Here is a 17,263-nt window from a genome sequence, read left to right as displayed (position 1 = left end):
CAGTCCCAAATGAGTGCATAGCAAACACATATGAAAAGACAATACTACCCCTAGATTCTTTTTAAACTAATTTTGCTCAGCAAATAGTTTTTACGGTTCTACCTATGTACGTAGTAACTGACAACTGTAAGTGTTACCCACTTCTTTATTTTCTTTTTCTTTTCTTTTTGCTTTTTTTTTTCCCTTAAGGGGTTAGAAGTTAAGGTAAAAAAAATTATATTTGATTTTTTTCTAAAAGGGCTGTTTTGTGTTGTTTCAGAAGGATATACTACTATTTGACAAATTCTGAAACAACCATTTTAGAAAAAGCAAAAAATTCATTTGTCAATTACATAGGTTGAGAAAAAAAAAATTTGTCAGTTACATGGGTAGTGTAAAAAGGCAAAAATAATTTTCTTTGCGGTCCGGCTATCCAGCGCCACCATGCACTAGTTAATTATGAAACTCTTGACTTTTTTTTATTATTCAAATACAAGACAACCATCAAAGGATATGTACTTTCCAGTTCCCAATTCTGTGTAAAAAAGATTTTTTTAATTTTCTTGTCTTTATTCAAAATAATATGAGTTTCGATCATAACTTTTTATTTTTTCAATTTCTCTCGTCAAAATAAATTAATAAGTCAAAAAAATTTGATGCAAAACTAACTAATGTGAAAAAAAATTTGAATAAAGACACAAAAGAAGAAGTCATCTTTACTTTCTATACATAGACAATTAACATTTGAAACATGCAAAAATTTAGAGTGTAAAACTCTAGAAATGATTTTCACACTCTCTTTATTTATATTTTCTCTTTTCGTCTTTTAGCAAAAAAAATACATGCACTTTCAACAATAAAAAAATTTAAAAAGTTTGAATATCAAAAATAGGGATGTGAAAATCACTTCCCTAAAATTCAGTTACAATAATATAAAATTCATATTGAAAAATTAAAATTTTAGTTTTAAATAATTTTATATTCAATATAGATCTCATTTAGTAGATTTATACGAGTAGAGTTGAGTATATAATTTGTGTAAAAAATGAATATGTATAATAGTGGAGTAAATAGTTATAAACATTTTCAGAACAAAAATAAAAAATGAGATACGGAAAAGTGAGGAAGAGAGAGAGAGAGTTAAAAGTACTTGTAAAAGTAATGAGGTGGGAGCGAGTACATGAGGTGGGAACTGGGAACAACAAGAAGGGTAAAAACGTCATTTCAGCGCACATGGTAAAAGTAACGCTGCACACTCTGACATTGAGTTGACTGTCACAGCAAAAAAGTTGCAAAGCTCGCGCGTGAGCTACACAAACCGGTGCCATATTGCGGTAGTTAGCATTTGCCTTTTTTCAATAGTTCAAATTTGAACTGTTTCTTTCAATCCAAAACATGGAGATGATCCGAAGGATGAAGTGAAGATACGTATGCTTGTATCTACACATCATCACCTCACTGATTAGTGACTAGTCCCACTGATTATCCTGTCATCTGGAACCCATACCCAAAAGGCCAAAACAACTCAAAAGCCACCCAAAATCAAGAACCCACCAAGAAAATCAAATCCCAAAATGGGTTTCACAATGGGCCTCAACATGCTCCTCCTACTGGCAATGGTGGCCACCAACCTCCTCTCTCTCTACCACCTATCCTCCACCCTCCAGTCCCGCCCCCCCGCCCCCCCTCCCGTCCCCGACCACCTCCTCCGCCAGCTCCACACCATACGCGCCACCATCAACCACCTCACGCGCCTCAACCACCCCACCCCCGCCGCCACCACAGTAAAACCCACCAAATCCCCCACCCCTTCAGACCTCCTCATCTACACCCACCTCTCCCCCATCGCCTCCGCCTGCCACCTCCACCCTGACCTCCTCCACGCCTACATGACCTACTCTCCATTCTCTCTCTGCCCTCCTGACCCCAACAACATCGCCGAAACCCTAATCCTCCGCGGCTGCCACCCCCTCCCCCGCCGCCGCTGCTTCTCTATCTCCCCGCATAAACCCCAATCCTCTCTCTCCTCACACCCTTTCTCCCCCCTGCCCAAGACGTGGACCCAGAAATACCCTAACAATGGGTTTGACATGGAATCTGAGAAAGACAAGTTCGTGGCGTACAAGACGGATCTAGACCTTCCAACGTCCCAGCTGTTTCGAATCGCGAGGGATTCGGGGTTTTCGATCCGGCTAGGGTTAGACGTGGGAGGGGGGACGGGCACGTTCGCCGCGCGCATGAAGGTGGATATGAACGCGACGGTGGTCACGACGACGATGAACTGGGGGGCGCCCTACAACGAGGCGGTGGCGGCGAGGGGGCTGGTGCCGGTGCACGTGCCGCTGCAGCAGCGGCTTCCGGTGTTCGACGGGGTCCTGGATCTGGTGAGGTGCGGGCGGGCGGTGAACCGGTGGATACCCCTGGCGGCAATGGAGTTCTTGCTTTACGACGTGGATAGGGTTTTGAGGGGTGGTGGGTATTTGTGGCTGGACAGGTTTTTTAGCAAAGGGGTGGATTTGGATAGGGTTTACGGGCCGTTGATCGGGAAGTTGGGGTATAAGAAGGTGAAGTGGGCAGTGGCGAATAAGAGCGATTCGAGCGGGGTGAAGAATGGGGAGGTTTACTTGACTGCTCTTTTGCAGAAGCCTCTTTCAAAATGAGGCTTCTGAATCTAATGATCTAGGTAATTGATTTATGATATAGCCTTAATGGGAATTCTGTGTTTTTTGTATGGTTAGGTAACTTAGGTTTATGCTTGTTGATGGCTTTGGTCCTTTAGGTGTTAATGATATTAATGTGGAGTTTAAACTAGTGACTGCATCTTGTCAAAACACTAGGACTGTATGATTTCAATGAAAATGGGAGGATCTGCAAGCTATGAGCAGAGTTGAACTTTGTGTGTAGCTTGTAGGTTTGTGAAGGGCATTTTCCTATTATATGCATCGCATCGTTGGCCTGTGAATCCAATGTTGTAGAGCTGATATTCGACTCGTTATCTCCCCCCAGGACTCCGTATTTATCTCTGTTTTTTCTTATCCCTGTGTACTTGTACTTAGAGGAGGGATTTTGTTCCTAGGTTCATGTATAATCTGCCTTTAATTGCACCTGGTGCTTGAATTCGCGCCAATAGAATTGTCTGCGGATACAAATCGCGGCGAAAGTGGTGGCTGTAGCCTGAATTTCAGTTAAGGATAGAGGTCATTAATTGTGATAGAAGAGGTAAATTTGGCGTTCTAATAGATGGCTGTTTAGAAAGTCTCCAACTCTGAAGTTCACTGTAGTAATTCTTAGGCGTTCCTCTTTTTCAACCTAGCATTATGAGATACAAAATACACTTTGGGGCTTGAGAGCTTTAGTGTTGGATCTTCTTAAATTTGCTCTCTTCCTTTTTTCTCTATCAATGCACTTAACTAGTAAAGTATAAGATAAATCTTAGTTTGGAAAACTTCCTGAAAATTATGTTGGTCTCAAATACCTTTCTGATCTCAAGATCTACGACATTGGGGAAGGTGGGCAACTCTTGGCTGCTAGCTCACTGTCCTCCTTCCCCCGTGACATGTATTTTATAGAACACCGTTTGCATGCTATTTTTATTGCACTCACAAGAATTGCTATTGTTTTTAGCAGGTGGTTGTGCTGAACCTTCTCTTCCGCCATGACAAGGAACCAACTCTTCTGTCCAGAACTAAATTCGCAGCTATTTCATGCTGTCCACAGACATGAGTTGAGGTTTTTGCTGGTTCCAAATGGTGTATATTTTTATTATGACGGTGGAGAAAATTCTGGGAAGTTGAAAGGAAGAGCAAAAACAACGGCTTGTCGTGCGCAAGAATGTACTCTCAAGGTGAATCCCTTTTGTTTGTTGAATGTAATTTATTCATTAAATGTTGCATTTTAGAATCTAGAAATGTAGTTTGAAATGAATGTTTCAATAACAGGGATCGGGTTTGATTCAGATGGCCTGCGCTCTCCATGAAATTCTTCTTTTTACTTGTAGCCTGTAGGCTGTGTAACTCTGTTCTTTTTTTTTTAATAATGGCGGCTGTGTTTCTGGCTAGTTCCGGATGGGTATGTACAAATGGAACAGAAGCGTTAGGAATTGTTTTTGCTAAATGCGAAACATTTGGTGTTTGTTACAAATTATTTTGGTTAGCTTTTAAAGTATCGGCTGAAGTGTGCACCGATAGCCTTTCCCGTGTTGTTTCCCCGCTCATTTTGTTCTTCCCCGCACAATTTCCTTGTCCAAAACCAGCTTTACACAGCATTCTTTTTCTCCAATTCGTCAAAAATTGAATACTTTGCGCTCGATTATCTGCCCACATTTGAGTATCGGATAAGATTATAAATTGAATGGATCACGTATTTTTTGTTTAAATTTATAATGTTGCGATTAAAAATAAATAGATGTCGAGTTTAAGATTCACAAAAACCTGGGCATATAATGTTGGATAGATGGTATTCCTAATCTCGTTACTAACGGTAACGTGCTTGTGAAGTTAGATATTACTCCTATTTTAGTAGTAATTACCGGCTATTAATGTCTTATGAGTCATTAACTGTTTGCCATCCATGTGAACACCAAGTGACCGTTGCCCAACGGCATCAAAAAAAATGAGGTCAGGTGTTCAACTCCTACAATCATATACACACATTCACATTCATGTGGGTATCCCACATACACTGTGTAGGACCCTGAGAGTGCGCGCGAAGTGTGTGTACTTTGTATATGTGTGTGTATTTGTTCTATTAAAGTTGCCAAAGCGAAACCATTTGGTACAGACCCCCATATATGAGGGGATGGTTGGTGGATGCGTTGCCTATCTATCAATTTCGAATTCTCAATCATGCTTTATTGAGGGACCGGGCTCATGTGGGGCTGATTTTAGAGCGTCTCCATTGCAATAAGCAAATGGGCCTGGATAAACAAATTTAACAACAATACTCAAAAAATGTCCTACGTTGTAATAAGCAAAGTTACAAGTATTTTAGCAAATAATCAAATTTTACTCATTTCATAACCAAACTTACAACTTTTATCAATAACCAAATTCAATAATTCAAATACACTTCCCATTAAAATCGTCTCATCGAGACGAATAATTTGGTATGGTCGGGTGCGTAATTGAAACTCGTTTGCAATTGAGAATGTGTATTGTGGAGAGTTTTTTGGTTAGAAATGCAAAAATAACCAATATGGAAGTAGAGGTTATTAAGTTTGATTATGAACTAAATGGATAATCAAATGCTAACGTGACACATTTTGATTATTAGTTTTGACTATTCCCATTGCGGATGCTCTTAGACTTTGAAAAACTTGCAATGAATGCTTCTTAACCTTTCGAGCAACCCCATATCCTAAGAGCAAATGCTAATAGCTTGACGGAGGCTAAACAATTGCAGTTCTTTTCCATTTTAATCTTAAACAGGTGGTAATATTGGTCAGGTCAAGCAAAGCTTCAGTTGCACTGTGAAAGAGGCAAGATGTACATTGGGCAAAATGTCAAACCAAGCCTGCTCAAACATTAAACGGACACCCAAATACTAGCTGCAAGCCACAGGCCAGATAAATTGTTAATGTGATTGAACTGTCGCAAATGTAACCAGGACAAAATGTCACCAGACTACAGCGCATAATGAACCAGTCATATCTTTAGCTTTGAAATGTTAGCGTACTGTTTGGTGCCAAAAATTCTCTATTCGAAAACCCTTCTTGACTAAAATTCCCAAAATAGCATAAGTTGCTCAACAAAACTGCTATTTCAAACAACCCTACCAACAAATGTTCAGACAGAATGATGAGAGGAAAGGAAATTGAGTTGAACTGCATATAAGATGTCTGTCCATACAGAATCACTGCCATTAACTGAGAGACTACCATAACAAACTGTAGTTTCGCAGAGTTGTGGTACTTATTGACATTTAAGCCCTTGCGTACTTCTATCCATTAGAAGCTTTTCTACGCAAGAGATCATGCAACTTGAGCCCATTGATCTTAGCAGCAAGAATGAAATCGTTTTCTGTAAGTCCACCTGCACAACAAGTCAAAACATATACATTTATGTATTCTCGTTCACACAGTTTTGACCAACTGAAACAATGAGTCTACTATGAAGGCAACTGGAAGAACAATGATCCCAAAGATAGTTTAGTTCTGGAAAAATATTTCTAGATGTCTTATTTCATGTTTATTGATTTTTTTTTTCAGCTTCTCATATTTAATTACTTTTTTCATATCCAATCAGTGAGAGCATCTCTACTAGTGTAGCATTTTATTCTATTTTAGCACAATGAAAGAACACTTCATATCGATTTGTGGTGTCCAACTCCACCTTTATTCTATTTCAAAAGCGTAATAATAAAACATAACATGCTATTTTCTGTGCCAAATAGGGAATACAAAATAGCACAATACTAACTTAGCATGAGATACAGTACTCTACTGGAGTGAGTGTTTTCTGCTGCACTATGCTATTTTACCAGTGCTAAACGTAAAGACTACGGCAATGGAGATGCTCTAACCAGTCAGGTTGTAACGGTCCACCTCATTGCCTCAAATGGGGTAGTCCACCACACTAGCATATCAAATCCTTCAAGGTGTTCGGAGCTTACAATCATTTTAAATTCCACACATGTGCACTTGTTATGATCAAAACCGAATTGATGTCAGGATTGTTCTGTCTCTTCATACCGACACACCTAATCGGTTGTTGTATCTAGGGGTAGGAGTTCCCATGGTGGCTATCCGTCCGCAAAGACATCCATGACATCCTGGCTCAGTAAAAACTCATGCAGATACTGTGTCAGCAATTGCTACATGTCAAGTACATTCATTAGCTTTGCCTTTTACATCCTAATTGATCTACACTTTTTGTTTGTAACAGTTGATTAAGATTTCACCACCCACAACCATAATAAATAAAAAAACTAATAAAACCATCGTTCTAATAATGATATCCATATCGTGAAGGCAAGAATTGCAAACTACAATATTTTGGTGGTGTTCTGGACATCCATATGGATGACAACAAACATACAAAAAAATGTTTTTTTTTTTTTTTTGCTGTCCATGTGCCAATTTTTTCAGAACTGGATGTTCTGTATCTGTGCTTCTTAGGTCAAAATACTCCAATAGCTAAGCTGGCAGGCTTTTGGAGTTGTAGTAGTGCCCATGATAGAAACAACATCATCACAAACATAAACTGAGAAAATAAAAGCATGAATTGCAAAGGTTAGCGCAATAAACAGATGATTCTTACCAACAGCATGTGTCCATATCTCAATTTTGACATTGTTCCATCCAACAAGATGAAGATCTGGATGATGACCTGTAATGAAGGCTTGATTTCCTTAGTGCTATAACCACCGAAACATAGTTTACCAGAATGCGGATCACGTCAAAAGAATAGGGTCAAAAAGTGGACCAAGTTAGGACAGTGAGCCTACAAAGAGGTATCTTATCAGATTTGACTCATTTGAGCCCAAAAATTTGAAAGGACCACAACATAGGCTCGTTGTTCAATGGACTTGTAAACATGGGAAAACCATAAACTGATTCACACAGATTGCCCATAGCATAAACATTACAACAAGCACTATTGTGTTTTATCTTGGTGATACCCTACTTGAACAGGAAATTGAAGAATGTATATTAGATCTTCATTTTGTGGTATGAGGTACAGGAAAGTAATTATTCATAATATACACGCCGGAGAAGGAAGAAGAATGTCTCTCTCCTAAGCATGAGATTGAAAGGAGAAGGAAGAAGAATGTCTCTCTCCTAAGCATGAGATTGAAAGTTATCCAACAGTTACGAGAAATGAGGTCAATAGATGGAATACCCCACAACAGCCATATCACAGAGATCATAATGGAAATAGGGGATTCCATAACTAAGGAAGAAAGGTGTGGATCCAGTAGAATCCAACAAACCAAACCAAACCGAGCCTTATGTCCCAATCACTTGGGGTCGGCTACATGAATCCGTTTCCTCCATCGAGCACTGTCAAGGGCCGCTTGTTCACACAAACCCATTATACTCATATCTTTGCGCACAACAACATCTAATGTCAATTTAGGTCTACCCCTCCCCATAGCATTGCTACCTAGAGCTATCCTATCCACTCTCTTAACTACTGCATCTTTTGGTCTACAGTAGGCATGCTCAAACCACCTTAGCATATTTTCCCTCAACTTCTCCTCTATAAGAAAGCAGTATGCATAAGCCTCAAGCTCATATTGTATATGCTCTATCCAAAAACCTCCATTGTTGCACTTTTTCCATTCATGGATCATTGGGTTTAATCTGACAGACACAACTCCAGTCCCACCCAGAAAATGGATAATTCCATATTCTAACAGAATAGTGCAACTCCACAAAAGAACACCAACTGAAATAAGAGTAAAATATTAAAGCATCTTCGTGTCACATCTTAGCATGTCTAAACCTAAAAAGCCTAAAACAAGATCCAATTGAGCATTCTTTAAGGGCTACCACCCACAATTTGACTAATCATCTCTATCTGGCTGGGAAATAATGGCTTCGCTAAAAGTTTCTCTAGCAATGAACTCGTATAGACTTTAATAGAATGAAAAACCAGCACAACCAAATTCAAGTCATGTCCCTTTGAGGATGGCAAAATTTTTGAAATGATAACTTCCCAACTATGACATTGCTATTCAGTCATTGACACTTCAACGTGGTTGCATTTTTCAAAAGAGCAAGTCCACTGTGGCAGCATATTCAGTCACGAGAAACTCCACTCAAAAGACTTTGCATAAATATACAACCAAATAAGCAATGGACAAGAAAGAAAAAATAACAACCCCAATAGATAATATTCTATAGACCATATAGGAGTATCAATTGGAAACAACGAGAAGGAAAGTTGACTAAGATCTTGTGAGTCTTATAGTTGAGAGCACAGTATCCACTTATATAGAGAAGATTTTATCCCAATGGAGGCACTGCAGGGAAGACTGAAGTTAACATAGGCAACAGTCTACACGAATACTCAAGAGGACACAGCCTCAGGTAGAGTTTATTGAGTAAAAGATACTGAATTAAGCCAGTTTAAGTAACTATCATGCCGTATAATATGCCGGCAAATGTACCCAGTATGTGCGTACTGAGTTAATGGGTTAGTAAGCAGATCATGCTAGAATTTTGTATCATGCATGTTACCTCCCTCTAGATGGAACGGTGAGTATAGCAGTAAAAGAAGTAATACTAGTCAGTGAATGAAACCATACATGTAAAAACAAGGGTAGGCAAGTACAAAGGTTGTTCAACTTCCTCCATATTATTGTTGTCTTCAAATTAGTGATTGATGCATAACAAATTTAAAAGAATCCATTCTTAGTACTTACTTAAGTTCATGATCAACCGTTAACACCAATGTGGGCATAGCATTAAGTTTTGATGCACTTTGCTTAAGATGAACATGCTGGAGATGCAGCTTCAGATTATGTGTTCCTCAAGACTAGCCAGACCTCAAGCTCTTAAAAGAGTATCAGCAATTTAGAGGAGTTTTGATCTGAGATTAGTGAGATACCTTCTGCTTCAGCAACATTAGCAACAGCCTCAAAGAACTCCAAACCTTTCAAGAAAGTCTTGACTTTCCATGACCGACTTAACCTCAATCTACCACCTTCATTTACCAAGTCCCATTCAGGAACCTAAACAAGAAACCAGATTAGTAAATACCTAAAAAAGGAGGAAGCGACATAAATATTACAAACTCAGATCTAAAATGTAAACCTGTGAGATCAGTTCATGTGCTGCTTGTTCTGTCATGGGCCTCATCTCATTTGAGTTGCATGGCACACACTTCTTGGCTGACAAATCTGACAAGGAAATCATATTATTACCTACAAGCAGAGGAGAAGGCAAGAAGGACCCGGTGGGGGGCACCGGCCCCAATGAATGATTTGGGAACTGCACTTGGACCTACAGACTTCAGAAACTAATACAAATTATCCCTTCTAAAGTTATACTACGCACCCGACTAACTTCATTTGTGATTCCTAGTGTTAACCAAACTATCATGCAAACCTTTTAATACATGAAAACTCATAGGGGACTATGTTAAAATGAATAATAGATACCTCAATAAGTTCCTAACTCCACTCACCATAGTTGACTTGAAGTTATGTTTAATAGTTGCCCCCACCGGTGGTGGTGTAAATTACTGACACCATCACTGCTCACAAGAAAGAGCCAATTACATATAACCAAGTTGTTACCAATTGCGAATTCTCTCCTCTTTTTTCCTCATCTTTTCTTCGTTTTTTCAGTTCCACAACCATCACTAAATATAGTGGAGGCTAGGCATGGAAACTTAGATAGGCAGCAACATTAACAAAGGTATTGCCTAATTCCACAAAAGACGGTTTCAAAACATATTAATGTTCCAAAACCTATCAGCTTGGCAAGTAGCCACGCAGGTCTTGTTTTTCTGCAAAGACCACTCACGCCTTCCAGTTTATGGCCCATTGTCCAAGAAGAACTTCAACAGATGAAATTCTAAGAATATTAAAGCTTCAGTGCTTCACCAAAAGGAGAATGAGAGTTCCGAAAAGAGCACACTGTCCTTGCCGGTCTCACCAACTGTAACTCAACCGTCATATATTCTACCATTCCTCCCTTGCTACGCAACTCATACTTCCCATGAACATAGTACCTACTACCACCAATAGAGAACAAAATACAAGGTTCCTAATACGCTTCCTGACATTTACACTCTTTGTTTTATAGGCTCGCGAAATTCTTTATTCTTCTTTCCGTTGTTAACATTCCATTTTCCATACGAATAATTAATTAGTTACTATTACCATCGCCTGTTACTGAGCACAATGAAGCCAGTGGAGTAAGTCTCCTTATTACTACCTCCGTTCCAAAAAGGTTGTTTGGTGACTCTGGTCCGCAATTAGTGGATATCAATGAATTCTTTAAGTTTATGGGACAAAGTTCGAATTTCTTTTGACAAAAATGCATTATTTTCAAGTTCTCAAGTTGCGGCCCAGACAATCTTTTTGGAACAGAGGGAGTAACAATCAGTACCAACGGATCGTTCATCAAGGGAAAAGCACCCAGCAATGAAAGAAATAGCACTTACAAGACAAAGAATATCCCTACAACGCTGCAGATACCTAGGAGCACCTATTATTCCCGAGTTATGAGATAATGTCTAAAATGATTTATTATTATTTTTAAAGCTAGTTCATGATAACTGATAAAATTGAACCCCGACGCACTAACACAACCTCATCTGTTCTGGAAAATGAAATGGGAAGAAAAAAGTGCCAAAAAGCCATATGCTAGGGGGTGGTATGTGGTATAAAGGGATACATTTACATGTTAATATAACTGGTATGTGATACAGTTGTCAGTTGTAACAATGGATGGAACTATCATTTCCAAGCACGAAATATACTCACTTTTTCTAAAGCTTTTAAAAAGACTCATTACGTATTAGCATTATTGACTGGAGGAGACCTCTATAGGTTGAGTTGACGATGTGATATCTGCCTATCGCCCTTAACTTTTATTCTCTTCCGAAATTGACACTGTTCTACAAGAGTTTATTTGTTCTCCTCAGGTATAATCTTAGAAAGCAAAAACAAGACACTTATCATTGTTATCAAAGAAAGTGTTAAATCATCCAACTCAAAACCAATTAGCAATAGGTGGAGTAGCCTTTACAATATATTAACCAAGCTTGGGTGGCTTAGATGAGTGGCTTAGATGAGTGATGTGGGATAAGTCTAACAGAAAGAAAGACCCTAAACGAAGCAAAGGACAAGCACTTTAGTTATTTCATTTATTTTACCTACTCTCCATGTGGGTTGTGCATGGGTTACGCAATTTTTTCAATCTTCTTCTTTTTCTTTTCTTTTCCTCCTGGGGTATGCCTCTTGTAGGCTGTACATTCAGTTAACCTTTTTTAATTTCAAGCTATTTTACACCCCCCCCACCCCCCCCCCAAAAAAAAAAGAAAAGAAAAGACAAGAACTTTTACGGATTGTTAAAGTTGGTATTACAAAATAAAGTTTTAGCAGTCTTAGCAAGAGTGAACCAACTGAAGAATTACAACAACCCACATTACAACTGAGCGAGGAAAAACAGAGCAACTAGAACTCCAACTAGTATGTCGTTATTTATGATGCCATTACCAGTTCAAAGGATGTAGGACCAACCGGAGATGGTGCTATGACTAGGCCTTATTAAGCTTAACCTACAAATTCTGCGTTTCCCCTTCCCTTTGTATTTATGGGCTTGTCTCACAACAATACAAAAACAGTTAACAAACTGTGGGTCTGTCTCACATCAACATGAGTATAATTGGCATGGTGCTATTATCCGTTAAAAGGCTAGACTCTTTTGGAGGTGGTGCTAGGAATGTGCCTTATGACTCTTGGCTTTATAGTGTCAGTTGAGGGCGGGGAGAATGAAGGAAAACTTGTGCCCATATTGGAATTCTTTATTGTGCTTTAATTTGAACTCCTTGAAAACATTAATTGGATATGACAGCCCAAAACCACTGCGCTCTGTGTACTCAAACTAGGAACAGCCTATCCAAGGCAGAATAACCAGTTCATCTGCTGGACTCAGCATGCTTACAAGTCTTCAAACCAAGGGGTGTTAGAGATATTAATATTGCTCAAAAACAGGAATCTAGGTCCAATGCGTCAATAAATTTTATCTTCTGATAGATAACAGGGACTTTTTGGAAGTTTATTCCAGCATTCAGGTTCAACTCTCAACAAACTCCTGCAATGTTCTCTTCTCGAAATCATTTTAGGATTATTCAAAGTAATTCTAGAATCCAAAACAAACAGTTTGAGATCCACACGCACCTTTGCCAGCACAAAAGGCTCTAAACCCAATAACTGTTTTCATACGTGAAGACACTCCCACATGGTCCTGAAGTATCCGAGTAACCGAAGTACTTCTGTATGTAAATGAACTTATAATAGAATCTCACGAAAAAACACTACATCAAAAGGACCATATAAGATCTAAAAGAAAAGAAGAAAAACACAATATGACGAGACCCTATGTTCAATGTCACCACAAAGGACATATCACGGACCAAATTCACACAACCTTCTATATACAAAGGCATTGCAGGCTTGCAGCAGAGGAAAAGCGTATTTGTATGCGATTCTTGCAGTGAATGAGAATACGGGTGATGGAATTAAACACTATTGCACTAATCAGTTAAAAAAAATACACAGATAATTGTGGACTGCACAATCAGCGGAGAGGAGATTGGAGACCAATCATGTACCAGATATGCTACATGCACTGCAAACATATACTTTACTTCATCACCAGGCCTACAACTTTAAAGACTGCCATATTGACCTTACATTATCTAGTCGATTAATGATGCTATAGACTCCATTCTTCCTCAGAAGCCTTGCAAACCGTTGCCAGATTGAATAACAGGTACGTGCTATCATTGGTAAATGATTAGGTTAACGAAACAACTCCAGAGCAGTCCTAATGTAATAGTGACAAATCCATGGAGCAAATTTGGCATCCCAGGGACATGAAACTATTTCATCTTATATTCTGTCTTCCTAAAGAGTCTCCTGCACAAATACGTCTCATAGAACACATGGAAGTACAAGTTGGTGGTTGGTGGTGGGCTCAGGGGTCAAGCCACTGAACAAAAGCAAATTAAATTAAAACAAAATGAAACAAACTCTTCTTCAACTTTAATGCAATCTATATAGATAACATAAACAACTTCCTCAAACGAAACAGAAAGAAATAACACGATCTACACGCCCCCTCCTCTAAAACTAATAGATAGAGCCTTCCCAACAATCAAAATTCAAGTCCAAAATAAAACTTAACACACTGAAGACCATGTACTCACACATCAATGCAGAAAAAGGAAGTGCCTTTTAAAACAACCCAATAGATAGAAGGTCATATAAAAACAACAGAACACACAAATAATTGTTTTGAAGATTCATGCAACTTCAGAATGACCACTAAAAGGATCAACTAAAACTTTGCTTTCTATTTTTGGTTCCAGTACCCAACAATGCACATCCTAATAGCCAACATTCAAAGATTATGTAACGCCTGAAACCATTTCTCATTTTTTCCCATTCCAAAAGTGTCCAACAATTCTTGTTCAATACAATTCAAACAAGTTCGTACTTTACGATCCACTAACTCGAAGGGCATATATAGAAATTCAATTAAACTTTCGTCACATGCCATATAATTAGTAACTTTGACGGGAAAAAACTGCTTCATTTAGCAATGTGTTCAATCATTCACACGCCCACTCTTCTTCCAATTGCTGAGACAGTGTGAATTTCAACATAAAAAGTCACAGTGACCCTCCCATGTAAAAATGAGGAACGTGGTTGCAGTATCTGAAGAACATACTAAAGTTACTTTTCCGTAGTTTTTACATGAAGCAAGACGGGGTACCACAGTAAAAAATCCAGGATTCTCTCATCTTTCTAGCATTGAGTCTCCTTGTTCATATCCACTACCATTTACTCGGAAAAAAATTCCTAATAGTTTGTATGAAGGTTTATTTGCTCTCTATATTTTTGTTATTTGACAAGTAATCCTCCCAAATTCTTGTTTTCACGTTACAAAACAAATTTTTGTTTAGAATATATATATATATATATATGACTCAGAATGGTGCTCTGTACAGGCCTGACAATGGCAATCATGATTCACGATTTTTTTACTCATCAGTCGACACAAACTGGAACTAGTAATTGCAAATCATCATGAATCGAGTCCCGAATTGATTCTTTCTGACAGTGAATAGTTGCAGAAAATGGATATCAGGTTGGGTTTCAGACTCTGTAGCTAAACATTGATGTTATTTGCATTACTCTTTGATCTTCCATCCTACTTGTTGCTCGTGAGGGAAACCCCTTGGTGTCAGCAGGTTTGAAGCAGCAGAAACAGGGGATCTACAGGCTTTGACCCTTGAAGGTTCTTCAAGGCTATCGACTTCTCTTTCTTTCTTCTTTATTCAAGTTTATTTTGCACTCACCAGTGTTGTTTATTCCTAACTGCTTAACTCTATTGAAGCCTTTCAAGTTTCGAGCTCCAAACGGTATTCCTATTGCAAGTGCCTTTCCTTATACCACACAATCATCAATTCGTTTGAGACTGTCTTTTTATTGATCAGAATCCGAGCGGCTCACAATTCGATTCAATTCACATTTCGCAAAAGGACATTCTCGATTTGATAGCTGTGACTTTAAGCATAAATTTCTATGCTACAAATCCAGGAGATTACTCTTTTTGCCACCTATAATCCAGAATTATAACTCAATAGTCCATGGACCATATTCATTCAAGGTATGTCACACCCCAACTAACTCAAATCTACAGCATAGAACTAACTTCCTGAATTTATTGTTAATACAAGTTCACGGTTACATAGCATTTCTGAAGAGATGTAAACACAGCACCTAATACAACAAAAATATATGCACTAGATGCAATGTTAGTCAAGGGCATAGTTGTTAAAAACCTATGATATGGTATACGTATGTACGATTCATATCGACTCCTTCCAAAAACTATAAATATCCCACCCTGTATCCTTTTTTGTAGAAATCCCACGATACGATGACATATCCTGCAATATTTTTGCGCATCCCAATTCGGTACATATCCTACGATTACTTGTTCTCAAACAAGTCATACCATATTTTAAGAAGCGGAACAGAAACGTGTTGTAAATTGTTTGATCTAATTATGGTGACATTCAAACCGTTCCAAGAAAACCGAAACTCAATTCATTAGAGCTTGAAAAGAAGAGAGAACATATTTATGTCATGTCTTGCATGAATCAAATAACTAATAAGGGCTCTTCTTCTCTTCCCCCGACCAAGGCACTGGAAAGCCTCAAGGTGATAAACCACAATTGCGAGACTCGGAATATCTCAACCTAAAAACTTATTTTTCATAAATACACAGTATTTTTTCTAAACAGCACTCTTGGGGGAATTTCCGGTGTTTAACTTATCTTATGATGCGCATCACGATTCACAAAATGCAAAAATTGGTACACCATACCTATCCCGATTTGAATACCTATCCCGATTTGAAAACACGGGAGAAACGAAAGAAAACAAGGAATCATTGATCCCAAGAGATATCACGAGAGTCATATGGACAAAAGTTGTTATCAAGCACAAAGCATTCTCAACAATTTCTTGTCCCCTTAAAATCAATCTAAATTTAGCGAAAATCGTTGAATTCTCGCGATTTAGACCGCATGCAGGTGCTTCCGGGCTCGCAAAGTCGACGTTGACAGTCAAATTGACACGTCCCGTCAAGCATGAAAAAGGACGCGGGGTAGTACACCGCCGTCGTTTCCTCCGAACAAAATAATAAAGAGAACTTTCTGACGGAAAACTAATAACAAAAAAAAGAAATTGGGAATCGGAGGGAGCGAGGGAAGTACCGTCCATTAGGCCGAAGGAGGCTTTGAGGCGATGAAACCAATGGGACCTACAGAAATCCAAGCAAAGTTAACTACCTCATGTTTGTGTGTGTGTGTGTGTGTGAGAGAGAGAGAGAGAGAGAGAGAGAGAGGGTACTTTAAAGCGAGAAAGGAGCATCCGAATCATGGAAGAGATACTGGGGGCGGTGGGTTTCTTCCAGCGAAAGAAAGATGATGAAGACAGCGTAGCACTTTGTTTGGATTCTTGAGAAGAATTAGATTGTGGGCTGTGGTTTTTGTTTTCTTTTTTTTATCGCCTTTTCCATTTTGAATTGTACAGTAAATTGTAAATTTTGATTTTGGGTTTGGGCTTTTGGCATTTTGTATTTTGTATTTTAAATAGTGAATCGTAGCTTTTTGGATTGACTGTTGATTTTGCCACTCCCTTTTTTGTTAACGCCACTCTCCTGCAAGTGTATTTTTGCTTCTTCTTTTTTTTGTTAACGTCGTTCCTCTGCAAATTTATTTTTTGTGCAAAAATACACTTGCAAGGGAGTAACGTTAACAAAAAAATGAGTGACAAAATCATTTTCCTTTGGATTATGTCAATAGACTAGTGGATGCCAGGCACGGTGCAACGCATTCTGAGCGCAGTTTAAATGAAGTATCAAACCCACTTTTATTAGAAAAAAATTGGATACAATAGTTGTTTTTAACTCGAACTCACATGGGATGAGTTCCGTATTTGTGTATATTCCACCCCATGTGAGAGGATTTTTCCCTCCTCCCAACAAAATCTACTTATTGAAATTCCAAATTCCCAGAATAGTCTAACATAA

At 38.6% G+C, this 17,263-nt stretch overlaps 2 protein-coding genes across 5 annotated transcripts; one reads left to right on the top strand and one right to left on the bottom strand.

Annotated features, from left to right (window-relative positions):
• Positions 1–1,404: 1,404 nt before the first annotated feature.
• Positions 1,405–4,140, top strand: LOC131312397 (probable methyltransferase At1g29790). Of its 4 annotated transcripts, none has more exons than XR_009195861.1 (3): positions 1,405–2,662; positions 3,604–3,823; positions 3,918–4,140. XR_009195861.1 is itself a non-coding variant. In XM_058340109.1 (2 exons), the coding sequence occupies exon 1, from the start codon at positions 1,554–1,556 to the stop codon at positions 2,637–2,639; it is 1,086 nt and encodes a 361-aa protein (XP_058196092.1). In that variant the 5' UTR covers positions 1,405–1,553; the 3' UTR covers positions 2,640–2,662; positions 3,604–4,140. The 4 variants fall into 4 exon arrangements, 2 of the variants coding, with proteins under 2 accessions (XP_058196092.1, XP_058196091.1); XR_009195860.1 differs by having other exon boundaries at positions 1,407–2,662; positions 3,607–3,823; XM_058340109.1 differs by having other exon boundaries at positions 3,604–4,140.
• Positions 4,141–5,610: 1,470 nt separating this feature from the next.
• Positions 5,611–16,731, bottom strand: LOC131312396 (pterin-4-alpha-carbinolamine dehydratase 2, mitochondrial-like). Its single transcript, XM_058340107.1, has 7 exons — positions 16,582–16,731; positions 16,446–16,492; positions 12,835–12,929; positions 9,737–9,822; positions 9,531–9,654; positions 7,236–7,304; positions 5,611–6,008 (listed from the first exon to the last, which is right to left on the bottom strand). Exons 1-7 carry the CDS (start codon positions 16,609–16,611, stop codon positions 5,917–5,919), a joined length of 543 nt encoding a protein of 180 aa, XP_058196090.1. The 5' UTR covers positions 16,612–16,731; the 3' UTR covers positions 5,611–5,916.
• Between the last annotated feature and the right edge of the window lie 532 nt (positions 16,732–17,263).

This window comes from Rhododendron vialii, chromosome 13a (assembly GCF_030253575.1).
Source record: "Rhododendron vialii isolate Sample 1 chromosome 13a, ASM3025357v1".
NCBI lineage: Eukaryota > Viridiplantae > Streptophyta > Magnoliopsida > Ericales > Ericaceae > Rhododendron > Rhododendron vialii.
This window is presented reverse-complemented; position numbering and strand designations above follow the sequence as displayed.

What these genes read in the sequence shown, in the direction of transcription:
- LOC131312397 (XM_058340109.1), top strand. Translation starts at nt 1,554, where the DNA reads ATGGGTTTCACAATGGGCCTCAACATGCTCCTCCTACTGGCAATGGTG.
- LOC131312396 (XM_058340107.1), bottom strand. Translation starts at nt 16,611, where the DNA reads ATGATTCGGATGCTCCTTTCTCGCTTTAAA. An exon ending in AGCCTTTTGTGCTGGCAAAG is followed by an intron (nt 9,823 to 12,834) that starts GTGCGTGTGGAT and finishes TTTCCTTGTCAG; the next exon opens with ATTTGTCAGCCAAGAAGTGT. An exon ending in GATATGGACACATGCTGTTG is followed by an intron (nt 6,009 to 7,235) that starts GTAAGAATCATC and finishes CTTGTTGTGCAG; the next exon opens with GTGGACTTACAGAAAACGAT.